The 18,379-nt window shown below is 44.5% G+C and overlaps 3 protein-coding genes across 6 annotated transcripts; 1 reads left to right on the plus strand and 2 right to left on the minus strand.

Moving 5' to 3' along the window:
* The first annotated feature begins 90 nt into the window (after positions 1-90).
* Positions 91-10,291, plus strand: Erk7 (Extracellularly regulated kinase 7). 4 transcript variants are annotated; one of them, XM_089474498.1, is made up of 9 exons: positions 91-244; positions 444-759; positions 833-1,138; positions 2,517-3,096; positions 3,177-3,367; positions 3,427-3,633; positions 4,109-4,270; positions 4,337-4,903; positions 6,266-10,291. In XM_089474498.1, the coding sequence occupies exons 4-9, from the start codon at positions 2,875-2,877 to the stop codon at positions 8,670-8,672; spliced, it is 3,756 nt and encodes a 1,251-aa protein (XP_089330624.1). In that variant the 5' UTR covers positions 91-244; positions 444-759; positions 833-1,138; positions 2,517-2,874; the 3' UTR covers positions 8,673-10,291. The 4 variants fall into 4 exon arrangements, with proteins under 4 accessions (XP_089330624.1, XP_089330623.1, XP_089330626.1 ...); XM_089474497.1 differs by having other exon boundaries at positions 444-755; XM_089474500.1 differs by having other exon boundaries at positions 106-244; positions 464-755.
* A 37-nt stretch (positions 10,292-10,328) lies between these two features.
* ric8a (ric8 guanine nucleotide exchange factor A) lies at positions 10,329-12,943 on the minus strand. Its single transcript, XM_018014133.2, has 2 exons — positions 12,727-12,943; positions 10,329-12,648 (listed from the first exon to the last, which is right to left on the minus strand). The coding sequence occupies exons 1-2, from the start codon at positions 12,805-12,807 to the stop codon at positions 11,050-11,052; spliced, it is 1,680 nt and encodes a 559-aa protein (XP_017869622.1). The 5' UTR covers positions 12,808-12,943; the 3' UTR covers positions 10,329-11,049.
* A 150-nt stretch (positions 12,944-13,093) lies between these two features.
* Positions 13,094-18,368, minus strand: LOC108618208 (kelch-like protein 5). The gene is made up of 7 exons (XM_018014128.2): positions 18,208-18,368; positions 17,152-18,112; positions 15,457-16,500; positions 15,183-15,390; positions 15,001-15,123; positions 14,679-14,915; positions 13,094-13,507 (listed from the first exon to the last, which is right to left on the minus strand). Exons 2-7 carry the CDS (start codon positions 17,415-17,417, stop codon positions 13,418-13,420), a joined length of 1,968 nt encoding a protein of 655 aa, XP_017869617.1. The 5' UTR covers positions 17,418-18,112; positions 18,208-18,368; the 3' UTR covers positions 13,094-13,417.
* Positions 18,369-18,379: the final 11 nt, after the last annotated feature.

The following is an 18,379-nucleotide window of genomic DNA, read 5'->3' on the forward strand; positions in this document are numbered from 1 at the left end:
TGTGTGTATGCATGCATATATTGTTGGCTCGCATATCGAGGTAGACGTTGACAGAATCAAACCGGAGACAGTGTGAAAACTTAGTAGTCCGGGCACTAGTTGTGTTGACCTTTAGAAATGTCGTAGCCATTTGGCATCTATATTTTGTATACCTTCCACACAACTCGACAATAAAAAACACACAATTTTGTATTATAATTTTGATCTTATTTTCCAAAAATCACAACGCGAGTTATTCGATACGGTATTATCCCTATATATATATATATATATATATATATATATATATATATGTATATATATAAATATATATACATATATATATATATATCATTTATGTATGCACACTTTATACATATATGTATATGTCTATATGTATATATAAATATATATATGTATGTGCGTGTGTAAACATACTTAAGTGCAATACTCAAATTGAACAGCGTGATTCCGATAAGTTCAGCGGATCCGCAAGTGGAAAACGGTTAAATTATAAAGTCGCAGGAGCAGTTAAAACAAAACATATTACATTTGATTTGGTTCAAGAAGCCCAGAAATAATTTATTTGAATTGATGGCGGTTTCCGAATAACGGTTCACGAATTAGCGGACAACTGGAACTGATCACTCATTCAATAAATCAACCAATCAATCAAACAAACAAACATCGATCCACCCATCGATAAACCACTGCAATTTTTTTTTGCCATCACTTACTACGTTTTCTCATATACGTTGTTCACAACACATCTAGAGGTGGGTGCGTGCGTTTCTCTATCAACTAAATCTAACGTCTTTTTAAATATTCCATCATCGTCGTTTTCCTTCCACAGTTGCATTTGGATTCAACACTCGTTCTAATACCCAATATTAATCATTTGTGATTTCATTTGAACATATCTACATATACATATATACACTTCCCTTTTTTGCTTCTGTGTGTGTGTGTGTGTGTGTATGTATATACATATAGCGTGTGCAAATTGTAAGTTGATGTTGTCAGTACCGCAATAGCCGCTCATAGTTCGATTGCCAACGAGTCGCCACAGCTTGGCTCGGCCAAGTGGAACATTTAGGGGCCTCCAGCTCCGGGTCTAGCTCCCATCCATCCATCCATCAATTCATCCATTCATCGGCAGGTAAGTGACATGCATGGCGCCAACTCCATTGGCAGCTGTGCCAAAAAAAAAAAAAATAATTTATTTCTCTAGCTCTACACTGCACTTTGTATTTTTCTGTTAGAATCGAATCTCGAATTAATATCTAAATTATTAAATCCACTCTCATTAGGAATTAAAGTATTTTTAGTTTGAATTCTGATATGAATTGAAAATCATTGTATGGCAGTTGGTAGATCTTATCTCATCATCTTGAGGGGTTTCAAATAATTAAGAATTACATTTCCTGGTATATTTAGAATCTGATAAAATTAAATAGCCCGACTTTATGAGAGACAAACCTTAATAGCAGTAAATTCAGAAAATTGAATATACTAAATGATTTATCATTGCTTATACTTGATTTAATAAAAATTGATTTTTAGTTGATTGAATATATATTATAAGTAATATAATGGAATTCTGGATTGAATATGATTGAATGTATAAGTTCTGATTGATTATTACGATTTGATGCAGGTGCATATATATAAATATGACAAAATTCAATAATCAAAACATTACATCGTGATTGATGATTTAATCTATATGATAATTCAATTGGGTGATGAATTCATATATATATATATATATGTTTATATGTTTAAGGCTATATTGAATCACTGCTAGCTGTAAGAATTCGTGAAACTATTTATATTTCAATTTCTATAACGGTTCTCGCTGAATGTCAGATTCGTTCCCAATTGAAAGTGATATTTAATTTGGATCAGTGTAGACTTGAAGTACACACATTTAAGTAGATGGGGGAGTAAGGGTTCTCGTATATATTTATTGTTAAACAAAATCATTTTGCTCCATATTCGATTGCATGCACGATTCGATGGCATTTGAGGCGTTGTTTGATTGTTTTTTGTGGGACTGGCATTTGCTGGCAATTGCAACAACAATGACAACGACAACGACAACAACAAAAACAAAAACATATGACGTTGCCCTGGGCACTTGAGGGTCCTGGTTCCATTTGTCCATTTGTTGGCATTGCTAGGCCAAATTGTTTGCCCTGTTGTTGTTGCTGTGTTGTTGTGTTGCTGTTGTCGCCCACTTTCGCTTTTCGATCGATCTAACAATAATTTCGTTTCAATCAAAATTGCCTTATGATGATTCCATGTTCTTGCTGTTGTTGTTGTTGTTATTGTTGCATTTTTAACATACATACCTGGGCCTGCGTTTTGCATATGAAGGCGACGATAGACTCTTACAATGCGAACACAAAGCCATCAGCAGCAACATTCACACGCGACAGCAACAGCAGCAACAACAGCAACAGCAGCAACAACTTAACACCATGCACTCAAGCACTCAACCACTCAACCACTCAAGCACCCACTTGCACCCACAGCCGCCATAGAAAGTGCTGAAGTGCTTGCCACAAACTGGCGCCCGCACAGGACGAAGCCGACCGGCGGCACGTCGCACAAAAAGTTGGCGGATGCGTTGATAATATTGCAATTCCAGAGCTGGAGGTGGATAAGCGGAAATACCGCCGTCGGCATCGAAAACTAGCGGAGCAACAAGAACACTTACAACAACAACTACGACTGGCACAACAACAACAACAGCAGCAGCAAAAACACCAGCTGCAGCCAGATCAACCACAACCACAGCAACCACAGCAACCACTGCAGCCAGTGCCATCAGTGGAACCACAGCAGGTAGCAGATAAGCAGCGGGAGGCGCATCAATATCACGCTCAACACATGCGGATACGGAAGACCGAATCACTGCCCAGGCCTGTGTACAAGGATAGAGAGCGGCATAAGGAGCGGAACAGGGAAAAGGATAAGGAGAAGGATAAGCAGAAAGAGAAGCATAAGGATAAGGAGAGGGACAGGCAAATGGCCGAACGGCTAGCGAATGCTCAGGAGCGACGCATACATGAGCTTGATAAGAATGTGGAGCGGTTTTTTGAAGTGCGCAAGGTAGGCTAAATTTGTGATCGTTAATCGTCTATCGTTTATCGCTGATTACTGATCGATATATGTATGCCGTGCGTGTGCAGCGTCTGGGCAAGGGCGCCTACGGCATTGTGTGGAAGGCCACGGACAGGCGACAAAAGGACACCGTGGCACTCAAGAAGATCTACGACGCCTTCCGGGATGAAACCGATGCACAGCGCACCTATCGCGAGGTCGTCTTCCTGCGCGCCTTTCGGCATCATCCGAACATCATTCGGATGCTGGACATCTTCAAGTAGGCCTCAGAGCTTCCTCATCATTTCTGCTGATGCTCCTTAAGTTTCCTCTTTGCAGAGCTGCGAACAATCTGGACTTTTATTTGGTCTTCGAGTTCATGGACAGCGATCTGCACAATGTCATCAAAAAGGGCGACGTCCTCAAGGACATACACAAGCGCTTCGTCATGTATCAGCTGATCAATGCGATCAAGTATATGCACTCCGGTAATGTCATCCACAGGGATCTCAAGCCAAGCAACATTCTGATCGATAGCAAGTGCAGGTAGGTCTATTTGTCATTGTCATTGTCATTGTCATTGTCATTGTCATTTCATTGCTGCCATTGTCATTGTCATTGTCATTGTCATTGTCATTGTCATTGTCATTGTCATTGTCATTGTCATTGTCATTGTCATTGTCATTGTCATTGTCATTGTCATTGTCATTGTCATTGTCATTGTCATTGTCATTGTCATTGTCATTGTCATTGTCATTGTCATTGTCATTGTCATTGTCATTGTCATTGTCATTGTCATTGTCATTGTCATTGTCATTGTCATTGTCATTGTCATTGTCATTGTCATTGTCATTGTCATTGTCATTGTCATTGTCATTGTCATTGTCATTGTCATTGTCATTGTCATTGTCATTGTCATTGTCATTGTCATTGTCATTGTCATTGTCATTGTCATTGTCATTGTCATTGTCATTGTCATTGTCATTGCTACTATATTTATTGTATACATATATTCCCAAAGGCTTAAGGTAGCCGACTTTGGTCTGGCGCGCACTCTGTGCACGAAGCGGCGAAGCAATGCGGATTTGGACTGCAAGGATGAGCTCGATAACGAGGCGATGCTGACAGATTATGTGGCGACCCGTTGGTATCGGGCACCCGAAATTCTGGTGGCCAGTCGCAAGTAAGCGTCAAGTAGAGTAGTCGCAGTTGGTTTGAGTCTTATTTGGATTATTAATGTGTGCATTAGGTATACGAAGGGCATTGATATGTGGAGCCTGGGCTGCATACTGGGCGAGATGATACGCCAGAAGCCGCTCTTCCAAGGCACCAGCACCATCAATCAGATTGAGAAGATAGTGAATGCGCTGCCGGAGGTGACGGATCGCGATATCGAATCCATCGGAGCCAGCTTCGGGTCGGTGCTGCTCAGCAAGAAGATCGTGCGGGACCGGCGGTACTCCCTGGACGAGATACTGCGCAATTGCTGTGACGATGCATTGTCGCTGGTAAAGTCACTGCTGGTGCTCGATCCGGAAGGGCGGCTAACCGCCAAGGAGGCCATCGCCCACTCCTATGTGCATCGCTTTCGCACCTCCTCGGCGAACATGGAGCTGCGTGCCGACATCAGGCCGCCGTTGGACGACGATACGCGGTACGGCGTCGATGAGTACCGTACCACCCTCTACGAAATGATTGCGCCTGAACTGCGATCTAGTGAAGGGCGCTCGTCCACTACACCAGTGATCTCAACGGCTAGCCCCGATCAGCCGTCGAGCCAGACGCCGAGCCGTGCGCGATCTGAATCGAAATCCAGGTGAGTTCATTCCCCCCCTCCATCTTGTTTTCTTGTGGTGTGGCTTGGGTGGTGCGAAGCATGGGCGGTGCGAGTGCTTGGAGTATGCTGATCTAGCTGCTCGCTCGATTGCTTCATTTTGCAGGTGTCGTCGCTCATAGCATAGACGTTCGTCGTCATCCACAGCGACGACGGCGTTCAGCACAGCAGCAACAGCAGCAGCAGCAGCAACGACAACAGCTACAACAACTAAGACAAAGCCAACAACAACAACGACCACAACAAGCTGTAGGCAACAGCGTGCGGCTCTATCAAAAAGTGGACGAGAGCCATCCTCATCCATATCCACATCCACATCTTCGTGCACTTCCATTTCAACTCCAGCATCGCATTTAACGAGCTTACAGCAACAGCGACAACAACAACAACGACAACAACAGCGACATTATTCGCGTTCAGCTCAGCGTCAGGCGACCTATCCTTAGAGCTATCCCTAAGGCTTCCCCATTTAGACTAGGCCTTTACCATATCTTAAGCAGCTGTTTTAATACTCGTTTACGATGTGGTTCATTCACGACTCTATCCTTGTCTGTCCTATTAAACTGACGAGATCTGACATTATACATTCATATAGCCTTCATAGGCAGGGTCTGTGCCCATGACCGTAATGTAAATGGGAATTCCGGGTATACAAGTTTTATACATTTGCATACGATCGACAGAAGGAGGCGTGGTAGACTCTATACAGTATACACATATATCCCTGATCGAAACGACGAACTGAGTTGATCCAGCTATGTCTGTCTGTCCGTCCACTTGTCTGTTTGTCCGGCTGTCAAGTTCATAAAATGCTTGGAGTCTCGTCTCTATGCAGGGTTCAAAGAGTACTCTAACTTATATGTATCTAAGATAGTTTGTTTTAAAATCGTGAACGAGTATTATAAAACAACCGAATTTTTTTTCGTATATTTAAGAGTATCTATTGTTAAACTAAATAAAATAAATATAGTGTTCGTGCTTCGCTATAAAAACTGGGGTAACCTGACTAGACTCGTCCTTGATATAGCAGTAGATATAATCAGGCTTAAGAATATAAACTTAGATTCTTTAGATTTAGTTGAGATTATCTATAGATGCGAATGCTATCAAAGTTGTTATATTTCAATATATAGATTAGGTAGGTTAGGTAAAGTCAGGCATTGGGATTGGTCCTTTGAATAATATTTTTATATGATAGATAGTGTTAGGTATACTTGACGATACTTATAGAAATCTACTCGAGCCCAACTGCACCTGAAGCACACACCAAAGCTACATACGTCTTACGTTAATTACACTTCCCAAATCCACTTCACCTCTTCACTTTTCCCTCACTCGCCTTAGGCAATCCGCAAGCATTTCCCAGGCCACCGTACAAACGGATCCGCCCGGACAGCCGATTTCCACATTGACCAAGGCCTGGGTGGAGGAGCAACGGAAGCAGCAACATTTCCAGACACATCCACACCAACACACGCACCCGCACCCCCACCCGCACGCTCAACAGCACCCGCATTCACATCCGCAGCAGCAGCCACAGCAGCAGCAGCAACAGCAACAGCAGCAACAGCAACAGCAGCAACAGCAGCAGCAGCAACAGCAACAGCAGCAGCAGCAACAGCAACAGATGACACAGCAACAGCTGCAGAAATGGCAACGGCAACGGCAACGGCAGCTGCAACAGGAACGGATACAGCAACATCAGCTACGGGTACAGCAACAGCTACAGGAGCAAGAGCGACGGGATAAGCTGTACGAAGAGCAAATGATAAAAGTGCGCCACCTGCAGGAGCAGCAGCAGCGGATAGAGTATCGGTTAGCTCAGCAGGAGTTGAGGCGGATAGAACAGCTTTTAGAAAGGGATCATCAGGAGAAATTGAAAAGGAAGCAGCAACCACAGCAACAGCAGGAGCAGCAACAGCAACAACAGCAGCAGGAGCAACAAAAACAGCAACAACAGCAGCAACAGCAGGAGCAGCAACAACAGCAGCAGGAGCAACAGCAACAGCAACACGGGAACAAACGCTGTCCAAGTGACGCCAGGTATATACGTCGTCCAGGGGAATCAGCTCACGTGGCCTTGCGTCGAGAACTGGCAGCTGCTGCAGCAGCGGCAGCGGCAGCCACAGCCACAGCCACAGCCATAGCACCAGCCATAGCCACAGCCTCAGTGGCTGCCACAGCTCCGCGCTGCATAGGTGGCATTTGGCGGACGCCAGTGACGAGTCAGTCGGGCACGGTAGTGCCACCGCTGCATCTGTGGGAGGAGTCTCCGCCCACGGCGGCAGAAATCGAGGTGGTCGGTGAGGGGCTGTGCTCCACGGCTCAGCTGAGGGCGAGAGTGAGGAAATTGCGCCGCGAATGCAAGGAGAGGCGCATGGCCAGGACCAAAGCCGATGAACAGCACCGGCGATCAACTCCGGCCGAGTCGGTTAATAAACATAAAGAGCACATATCGCGCCCCCGCCAGGCGACCCCATCAGGCTTGGCCAAGTCGCGAGCTGAGGCTATCAAGCAGCAGGTGAAGGAGTACACTCAAACAAAAAACGCGGACCGACAGCATTCCAAGGCCTTGCGTTTCGATCCGGCTCACGGGCATGCGCCAGCTCCTCGACGCTCCTCGTCGAATAGTTCCGATTCATCGCGAACGGTGCAAGCGTTTCCGCCGGCTCAGTCCGATGCTGCGGCCAGCCAGACCCCCTCTGCGGAGGAGCAACAACGCAAGGATCGGAAATCCGCGGAGCTGACCACAGCCCTGGAGCGAATGCAGCTTGAGCATCGCGAGCTGCAGCAGAAAAAATGTAATATGAACGACGCTGACGGCGGGAATCAGCGCACTCACCTGCCGCCAAAGCATCAGATGCGCAAAATGGTCCGGGAGTCCACGGGCAATGGGATGCGCGCCCCACGCCACCAGCGTCGGATGAATTACCTGAGTCCCGGGAACAGGGTCGATCGCTTCTATACGCCAGATGGCACCGTCCGGCCGGTGGACAAAGTGGTCCCCATGGACGAGAAGACAGACGATGCGTTGAGGGCGTCGAACGCATCGGCGGCATTCATTTGCTATAAGACGCGGCTGCTCCGGCTGGAGGAGGAGATGGCCAAGTGCAAGCGCCAGCTGTTGCACTACGTCCAGGACAACCAACAGCTTCTGAGCAAGCAAGGACTGCGCCATCATATCGAACGCTTGCTGTACTCCCCGCCGTCGGTGATGAGCAACAAGTCCGAAAATACGCCGGTATTGCCGTCGTCGGCCATAAAGAGCGCCATCAAAACGCCACAAAGCGACTCCGGCGTCGAGGCGGATCACCCCAAACTCGATCGGGACAAACAGAAGCAGCTGCAGCTGCGTGAATTTCTGGCCCGCGACGAGAGCGATGCCAATGCCTACGAGCTGCCCAATCTGTCCAGCGTTTACAAGACGAGCAGCTGCCATGTCCCGCCACTGTCCAACCGCCCCGACACATCGAAGTCCAGTCGTCCCCTCTCCTCAACGTCGACACACACCAAGGACTGCAGGTCATCTTCGCTGGCCCAGCACTCGCACAAGCTGGCACACGCCTACTCCAACTACTTCCCGGTCGGGAGTAGCAAGGGTGGCTACGAGAATGCCTGGCACAAGAGGCACCATGCCCATGGACACAATGCCAAGCGGCATCATTCGCTGGCGCCCAGGTGCGATCGTCTGCGCATTCAGGAGGCCAATTTCCTTGATGGCTACAGTGGATCGCATGCTACCCGTAAATGAGTTCCGGCTATCTAAAATCGAAAAACCTAAAAAAAAATAACAAAACAAAAACAAACAAAAACCCTAAAAAAAAAGCTAACAGGGACTGACGAAGGGAGGGGGACGGAGATAGGAAAAATCTAGAAGGAACGAGACGAAAGGAAAAGAAAGTTTCCTTCTTAATAGGAAGTGGAGCAAAGAAGGAAATAAACGCTTAGGGCGGGGCAGATAAACAGGGCGTGGGTACAATGGACAGAAGCTGGGAATCAGGGCAAAGCATTAGGCACACACACACACACACCCACACCCACCCACACATACACACACACACACACACATGCACAAACATATATATATTTATATTTATATATATATACACACATATATTTGTATATGTACATGTATATATTTATATATTTATGTATATATATACATATGTATATATATATATAGTGAATGTACCAAGATTTAGATTCGCTTGAGGCTTAAATTGGGCTTTAACCAAAGAACGAAATCTGGCGTGAGATAGGCGTAGATAGATGTATAGCTAGAGAATCGGATATAGAAAGCAATAGGAAATGAACTCATGATGTATGTATTTTAGATATCAGCTTTGGTCTAGTTCAATACAAAGTACGATTCATGTATATTACATAGATGTATGTATCTAGATCTATATCGAAGTATCAATACGGCCCTAACAAATTCTATATATTCTTATCGATATACTAAGTTAATCGACAGATTATGGCTAAAGCTCGAGATTACTTAAAAATAATCAGCTGTACGCAGCATAGGATTATCTTTTTTCTCGATAGCTTATTACCAATAGCCTATGATCGATAAAAATCGATATATTCTGAGTTGGTTTTGAGAGCCATAAATGGAGAATATATATACGTACAAAATTGCAATATCTGAAGTCTTGACATTGACTATGCAGTCATTTGTAAATATGTATTTCCGATTTAGCCATATCTTTCGTAATATCCATAATCTTTATGCAACAACCAAATTCTTGGCAAACATTTAGAATGTGATTTTCTGGAAAATTTGATCAGAAGAATATCTCTAGAACCATAATTAACCACTCGCCGTGCGCCTCTGTGAGTGTGTGTGATTATGATTTCATGTGTGATTGTATTTGTTGTGCATGACTGTATGCATGTATGTATGTGTGTAAATGATGCAGCTGTAGGCATTTATAAAAAAAAAATTAAAAAAAAAAAAATGGAGCCCTTATAAGAGAGCTGCAGAGAATCGCCAAGTTGATCATGCCCGATCATAGGGGCAAACTGATTATTATATATATATATTTTGTAGTAATTTATTATAGTTTATGCTTTTTATGTTTATTTTTATTCTCGACTATCTATATCTTAGAAAGAGATAAGCAAATTTCAGTTTAAAGCAAATTGAATATTTAATGTGGGGGAATTTTTCAGGCCACCCTTGTAAATACATATAATATATAAATTAGAAATTTAAATCAAAATAGAAGTAGTTGAAAATTCTGAATCAAATTGCAATTTCATAATATCGGGACGACAATTCGGACAAATATTTACGGAACGCCAATTATTATAATTTTGAATTATTTCGAACAATTATATTAAAATAAATTCTTAATTCAGATTCAAGTTGTATAAATTTCTGATTTGAAAAACAATGGATAAGTATTATGTAATATTTGATTTATTTTGGGAAAAAAGTTTCTTCACTGAGAGTTTGGGTTTTTAAGCATACATATGTATGTATATGTATATATGAATATGCATATAAATATATTTAGTATCAGCAACTATAGAAGTACATTTATTTGATTCGTGTATATATACGTAATATCGTTAATCTATATAGGCAACTGAGCCCAACTGACTATCAAAATTGAACACAATAAAGCTCTAAATAGATTTTAATCTACGCATAAGGAATCGAAAAATGTATGTTTTTTCTTCTACTATTTATTAATATTTTTATTAACATTTATTCTTAGGTCTCTTGTTTTTGCATATACTTCCCTTTGAAGTTATAGTTTGACGTTGAGCTTAAGCGGTAATAAATACAGTGGAGATACATAAATGACAAAAATTCTCACTTACAAAGTCGTTAAAGAGGTACAGAGAATGTTCTCTGCTGGTTGCCCCAAGTCCGAGTTTAGCTCTGGATGTTGGCCCTAGTTTAGTGTTAGTTTAGTAAATGTATACTGGAATATTAGCGAGCATAGATTGTGTTCGTAGTATCAAAGATTAATGGATAACAGTCATCCACTTTAGTAATGGGTGTTAGCTATCTATCAGCTTCCAAAAATTTGACGCTGGTGCTGCGAGTTGGAAGACCCCAAACGATTGTATTGCATGTTGAGACGAGGGATCGCGTTAAGGGTGCGATCCAACGTTTAGGTTTTGCGTTTCTGTTCGAACTGCTGCTGCGGCAGCTCCTCCTGCAGCTGCAGTATATGCTCCAGGGGCTGCGGCTTGCCATCCTTGTCGATTAGCGCCGGCTGCACAATGCCATCCTTGCGCAGCTGTTCCAGCAAATTGACCAATTGCAGTGCTTCGTACTCCTTCTGCTCCTCGGACATGCCCTCGAGCGGATTGCGCTTGGGCTGCTCGACACAGCCCAGCACGGGATTGAAGGACTGTTGCTGCTGTTTATACTCCTCCGTGTCGCTGTCCTCGCTGTCCGAGGAGTAGTCGGTGCCCTCAATGCGCCGACAGTCGAGCACGCCGCGCTTAGCAAACAGCCCGGCCGCATTGCCATAGCCCGTATATTTGATCATGCGACCGACGTCCTCCTTGCAGAGCACAAACAGCAGCTCGGCGGACAGGTCGCGCAGGATCATGGCCGGCAGTGTGAGAAAGCGGCAGAGATGATTGCGCAGCTCGTTGCCAACCTCTGGCCGCTTGCTCACATCCTTTAGCGGCGGCAGGATCTCCTTGCGCAAATAGTGGCGCATGGTGCGATTGCTGCGAGCACACTTCACCAGCACCGTCAGCACTGGCGACAGCAGCTCATGGGAACTGGCCTCGGACTCCTGCTGGGCGAGTCCGCCGCGCAGATAATCCAACAGCACGGCCAGGCTGCGCACGTTGCGCTTCTCGAAGCAGACGGCACAGCATTTCGCATTGGCACTGACTGCTTCGTTCTCTGTCCCCGTTTCGGCATTGCTGCACTTGACCAGCAGCTCGCTCAAGCAGCTGCCAGAGATGTTGGTCAGCAGATTGATGGCATGCGTGACCACAGCTCGCTCCCGTTCCGTAGAGAGGTTGCCAAAGCGCAATAGTAGCTCGCGCAGAACGCCGGTCAAGTGAAGACTTTGAATCTCATACTCGTTGGGACTCTTGTCCGGTGCACTGGTCACGGTGAACATGACCTTGAGCAGCTCACAGATAATGTTCAGTTGCTCGTCACTGACCGCTGCCGTCGCCGACTCGGTCAGCTTGTCGTCCAACCAGTTGGTCATGTAGGTCAGTCCATTGAGATCGATTTGTAGGCGTGTGCGCGCTGTTGGCTCCAGTGCGGTGAGCAGGAACAACAGTTTCATATCATAGTACTCCAGGGTGCTCGGATAGCGTGTCGCACAGGAGGTGGCGCTATTCAAGCGCTTCACAATCGCGTCGAGGCTGTGCTGGCGCAGACACTGGCGCCGGCAGTCCGCGCTTTGATAGACCAAATTGCAGATACATTTCAAGGATTCGGCAATGACATCAGCCTCGCCATCGCTCAGAGTTAATTGGGGCAGCGTTCCGTCGTCGTCGCTGTTGCTGCTGGTGCTGCCATTGATGCGGGCCAGAGATAACAGCGTGCCTAGCTCCTGCTCAATATAGTGCGTCTGCAGGCTGAACTCATCTCGCGTTAGAATGCGCACAGTGTTGAGACATTGGGCGTGCAATGATGATAAACTCTCGTCATCCAGTATTCCAAATATGGCCAGCCAGAGATCGTGCCACAGATTGTCCGTGTGAAAGCTATCAAAGACCAGCAAATCTGCATTCTGCGGATAGCCGCCACACAACAAACATTAGTCACAGCTACAAAAGTGTGGGTGGTGCTGGTGGTTTGGTGCCCTTACCTTCGTATTAAACTGGGTAAGTATGTCAGCGATGTAGGCGGTTTCCTTGCGCTCAAGTCGTTTCAGCTGCTCCGCATCCATGATGCTGACTTCAACAATTTGCCAATGCAAATGTTTACTAATTGGATTTGAATATAATTCAATTGTGTTTGCACCTCAATGTCAATAATAGACATGTACTAAAATATACTATGAAAAATGGCATAAAATACTAACAAAGAGTGCTGACTTTTTTATCAGTATGACCACAAAGGCTAGAAGTGCAAAAATACCTAAAAAGAATACTGAAATATTTGGTCGGTTAAAAAAAGGCGGTTAATATTTAAATTTTTCACATTTCGTCTTTGTTAACTTAAAATGCGGTAAATTTTACATTTTACTGTACATATAAATAAAGAATATATTTTATTACAAAAAATACATATTCAGTGTATACATTATTTATGCGTAGTGTATGTATTCTTTTGATTGTGTAAAAATATAAATATATGTTTGTAGAAAATAATACGTAAGTAATATATATATATATATATATATATATATATATATATATATATATATATATATATATATATATATATATATATATATATATCAAAGTTACCATTTGTGTTGGCTTACGCTTTTTTGATTCAACTTATTTTTGTATTGTTTTGTTTTGTTTTTTCTTAAATTTTTATAGTTTTCGTAATTACATATTATAGTAGTCGAGAAATTCGACGGATCTACGACGACTATAGCAGATTGGATCCAATCTGACTGGCTTCCACTTCTTCTTCTTCTACAAAAATATGCATAAATGCAGAAAAAAAATATTTGAAAAGGGAAAAGAAAGAAAAAAAAAAATAAACAATTAGAAATAAATGCTTATTAACCATACACACATACACAGGTAATATTGTAATATTTGAAAAAAAGGAAAGATGGAAATTTAATGTAAACAAAAACAATTAAAATAAATTATGATTAAAAAAATTAAAAGTTTGCACTCTTAAATTTTAATTTGCAGAAACCAAAGTATTTGTCGTATACTTCACATGCATGCATATGTATGTATGTATGGCTGTATGAATACATATATGTATGTATGTCTGAAAGCATGTATGTATATATATGAGCAAATCAAATATGTTTAGGCCATTTAACTGGCACAGTCTTATTTATGTATAAATAAATATATGTATATGTTTGTGTGTAGGTGATGGAACTGTCACCAGGTAAAACACATGCACCTGCATGCACGCATGCATGCATATGAAGCTCCCGACCGTATAGGCAATGATAGTTACATACATACATAACAGGAATATGTGTTGAGATTACATAAAGCAAAATAATATCAGAATACATTAATATAGGTATATCGGTAAATATAAATTATAAATATATATGTGTAAATAGAAAACGTTTTAGTTGGGAATGCGTTTGAAAGCCTTGCATCATGCATTTGTTTTTTGTTTCTTTCCACTGGTTACTGGTCACTGGGCAGGCGCTTGAGCATTGTCTTTTTTCAGTTTCGTATCACTAGGAATGAGATTACGTTTTGTGTAGAGCAACAGCGGTTTAAATGTTTCTCTCTCTGTATGTGTGTGTGTGTAAGTATATATGTATGTGTGTGTGTGTGTGTGTGTGTGTGTGTGTGTGTATCTGTGCGTACCAAGTACCAAGAAATTTCACACCGGATATAGCTGGAATCAATCGGTGATTGGACGAACGGACCAAGCGCAACACAATGATCGTATTGCGTGTAATGAGAAATATATGTATATATGAAGTTATAATATAATAGGTAGTAGGCAATAGGAATAGCAGGGCAGCTCACTCACACAGGCGCACACGCAGACGCACATATACATAAACACACGCGCACACGCACACGCACACTACTACTACTACAACAACGGCAACAACAACAACATTAACAACAACAATTAATTGAAGCAGAACTAAACTGTTGCACTGGCTGGAGGCAGTGGAGCGGCTGCCGGTATAACATTCGGTATGGCAACTACACAAGCGCCAGCACGTGGAAACGACATGGGCGCCAGCTCATTCCAGCCATTGCGCACCGGATCATATTCCTCGACGGTCTTCAAGGCATGATTGCCATCATAGCCGCCGACAACAATCAAACGATCGCCAAGCAGAGCACAGCCGATCGCATCGCGTCCCAGAGCCAGCGAACAAATCTGTTTCGATATTAGAAGTAAAAACAGTTAGAGAAACAGTCTATATAAGCCTAACTAATGTGGACTTTAACCCAAAGGATCTTACCAGTGTCCAGGTATCGTTGGCCGGATCGTAACGCTCGACGGTTTCGGTGCGACAGACCATGGGATTGCTAGCCGGGCAGTCGTGACCTCCGAGCGCATAGAGATACCCATTTGCAACAGTCACCTGCAGTAAGGAATACAGATTAGAACAATTACGATAGATTGCCAATGGAGAATGCTTACGCCAACGCCACCGCGTCGTCGATTCATTGGGGCGAGTAGTGTCCATTTGTTTGTGTGCGGATCGTAGCATTCGATGGAGCGATGGCAAACGGAGCCATCGCGTCCGCCCACTGCATAGAGACGACCGCCCAGCACCGCAACGCCAGCTGTTGAACGCATCGATGACATGGGTGCCACATAGCTCCAGGTACGGGCACTTGGATCCCAACTGTTTAAATATATCGATTACATTTGAGTTCATTTGCAATTGGCAATGAGAGGAATATCAGCTTACCGTTCGACCGTATTGAGATAGCTCCAGCCATCGTGTCCCCCCACCGCATAGAGCGGACCCTCGAGCACGGCCACACCCAGGCCATGACGTGGCGTTGTCATTGGATTCAGTGGCACCCAGGCCATTGTGTTTAAGTCGAGGCTCTCCACGGTATTCAAGGTCTTCAGACCGTCGCGTCCGCCCACCAAAATCAGCTTGTCCTCCATGACAGCGGCACCAAACTGCAGACGACGTCCGGTCATGTGCTTCCAGGGCGTCCACTTATCAAGACGGGGGCAGTAACTTTCGATTGTGATGGCGCCCTTGTGGGCATCCATGCCGCCCACAGCCAGGAGTCGGCCGACTGTCGATTTGCGGGGCGTTGTGCGTTCGGTGGCGATGCGTGAGCGCCGCTCGGGCATTAGGTGCCATTTTAGGGCCTCCATCACAAGCTGTTGGCACTCATTGGTGTTGCAGACGTTCTCCACGTGATCCATTATGAAGACTGGCTGCAGCAGTGGGAGGCGCACCAGAGCCAGCAACTCGCCAATGTACTGCTCACGGTTGGGGGCATCGTGGCGCACCCACGACATCAGGCTGTGGAAGACATCTTGCTCGGAGGGCACATTGAGATCATTGCTGCACAGCAGCTTGCCCAGTTGATCGGCGTTGAGCTGGAAGAACTCCTGATTTTGGCACACCTGCATGAAGTACTGGCAGGTATACGCCTGGGCCAGCCGCAACAAAGCCGTGCAGCTCTGCTGCTCTGCAAAGAACGCAAATCCCAGGCAGTTGGATGGATGTAGCTGGCGGGCCAAAAAGTTGCAGCAGGCCGTGACCACAGAGTTCAGCTGCAGCAGACAGGCCGTGGCGAGCAGCGTTTCCACCGTATCCTCGCGCAGCTCAATATACCCTGTATAGCAATACTGTACAAGCAGCTGCAGTGCATCGCCATGGACCTCGCCCAGGGTCACATCGTGCTCCGTGGTCTCGCGCAGCGAGCCCGTAAACATTGCTGAAAAGTATGCACTCGAAGCGGATAGCACCAAGCGGTGAGCAGGCACCCTATAAAAAAAGAATTTGTTTTAATTTATTTGATTAAAACAAATTTATTTCGACTCCGTCAATAACAAATTAATAAAACGAAATCAAATCATCTTCAGATAGCATGTCTCATACACAGTGTAATCTTCAACAAAAATCTTCTTCAATGGCAAAAATTTAATAATATGCAACAAAATCTTCATATTTAACTTGTTTATCATTTGCCTGTAAATTACATACGCTTTTACCACTGTACAAAGCACATCTCAATCACTCTGCCGCTCTCCTCAATGGCTGCATATTGCTTTCTCTTTCACACTGCCTTCAACAAGATCATCAGCTTGACACAGAGAGTGAGTGAGAGAGAGCGAGCCTTGGCGAGCATGCAAGAGTGCAATTAGTGTTGTGTTTACTGTTGGAATTGCGTTGCTGCCTTGGGAAACGGGTGTGCGAACGGACACAAAGAACCGACTGACAGTGCAAAAGGAGGAGGAAGAGTGCAGGGTATACGTATGTATATGCCGAATGGTGAATTGCTAATAAGTCAAATTGGTTGCTGGGAATGGACTGAGTGTGCAAAAAATGTCTTTTTTTTATTTATTCTTTTTTTTTTTCGATTTTTGCGCATTGCAACAACTTTCCATTCTTTGTCTGTTTGGCTTGTTCACTTACCGTTTGCCATCGATGCCAGCGATGAGCACCACATCGCACAGCTGCTGGCTGTCCACATACAGCTGCATGCGCTTCAGTACGCTGTCCGCGTGATCGCGACAGCGAAAGAACTCGTCCTGGCTGCCAGCCGAATTGAGGCTAACCAGGCTGTAGTCTCGCGACAGTGATTCCAACGTATTCTCGGCTATCATCGAGATGTGGCCCGATGTTGAGGCAGTCGAATCGCGACTGGGACTCTCCTTTTGGTTCACATTCACAGATGACATTTTTCGTTTGTTGTTGTTGTTGTTGTTTTTAGTAAATTGTATTGCAAATTCTGGTAACGGTATGTCAGCTGTCCTTGTTACTTGCGTTTATCGTCCTTCTTAGTGCATGTCAATTTGTTGTGCGTTGCAATTGCAGCAGCAACAGCATCACCATTGGCAATTGTAGCAGCAGCAGCAGCAGCAGTAAATTTGCTAGCTTTCTTTTGTTTACGTTACGTTCGCGTCTTGAAAAGCTAACGTCCGCGTTGCACTGCCTAGTTTGAATGACTGTGAGGCTCCTGCTGTTGTTATGGCGCGTAGTAAGCTGTTGCTTTGTTTAGGTGCACTTGCATTTCTCGTCTCGCACACTTACACATAAAGGCGCAGACGCAGACACACACACACACATGCATGCACATGTACATAGACGCGTACACACATTCGCACACCAACTCCAACTATAACAGAGCTGAGACGTCGCGCTCGTTCGATGTCAACAAACAACTGCAAATTCAATAGCGACGCACGTACGATGCCTGTCGCAGTCAGCGTCGCTGCTTCTGCCTCGTCGCGCAGACAAAGAACTTTTACTGGGTCCGGGAATTGAGCACTGCTGCTGCTGTCGCTGTCGCTGCTGCACTGCTTTTGCTTTGCTTTGATTTGCTTTGTTTTTGCCTCGCTCTCTGCTTTGACCAATGGACGATTGCTACTGCTAGCTGCAAAAGCAATTACACAGGAAACACACATTCAAAATTAATGTCAATTGCGCACTGAAACTGAGTCCGTGACTAAGCATAATCCGCACACTTACACTTATCAAAAACAACTAACTACAGCTGTCTATTTATGTATTTCATTTGGCAAACAGCGGACCAATAATAACAAGAGCAACAACAATAACAGCGTTTGATGTTTTCATTTTGCTTGCTATCGTCACTAGTTACGGCGTTGCCAGCCAAAGCTCGACTGCCGGAGTTAACTGG

Source organism: Drosophila arizonae, chromosome X (genome assembly GCF_054131065.1).
Source record: "Drosophila arizonae isolate 15081-1271.41 chromosome X, UAZ_ARI_1.0, whole genome shotgun sequence".
Taxonomy (NCBI): Eukaryota; Metazoa; Arthropoda; class Insecta; order Diptera; family Drosophilidae; genus Drosophila; species Drosophila arizonae.

Bases quoted from the DNA above. Each gene is read 5' to 3' on its own strand.
- Erk7 (XM_089474498.1), top strand. From the start codon at position 2,875: ATGCGGATACGGAAGACCGAATCACTGCCCAGGCCTGTGTACAAGGAT. The intron at 3,097-3,176 runs GTAGGCTAAATT...GTGCGTGTGCAG, and splicing joins GGTTTTTTGAAGTGCGCAAG to CGTCTGGGCAAGGGCGCCTA. The intron at 3,368-3,426 runs GTAGGCCTCAGA...TCCTCTTTGCAG, and splicing joins CGGATGCTGGACATCTTCAA to AGCTGCGAACAATCTGGACT.
- ric8a (XM_018014133.2), bottom strand. From the start codon at position 12,807: ATGGATGCGGAGCAGCTGAAACGACTTGAGCGCAAGGAAACCGCCTAC. The intron at 12,649-12,726 runs GTAAGGGCACCA...GGCTATCCGCAG, and splicing joins TTACCCAGTTTAATACGAAG to AATGCAGATTTGCTGGTCTT.
- LOC108618208 (XM_018014128.2), bottom strand. From the start codon at position 17,417: ATGTCATCTGTGAATGTGAACCAAAAGGAGAGTCCCAGTCGCGATTCG. The intron at 16,501-17,151 runs GTAAGTGAACAA...CTTTTTTTATAG, and splicing joins GCTGGCATCGATGGCAAACG to GGTGCCTGCTCACCGCTTGG. The intron at 14,916-15,000 runs GTAAGATCCTTT...ATATCGAAACAG, and splicing joins CCAACGATACCTGGACACTG to ATTTGTTCGCTGGCTCTGGG.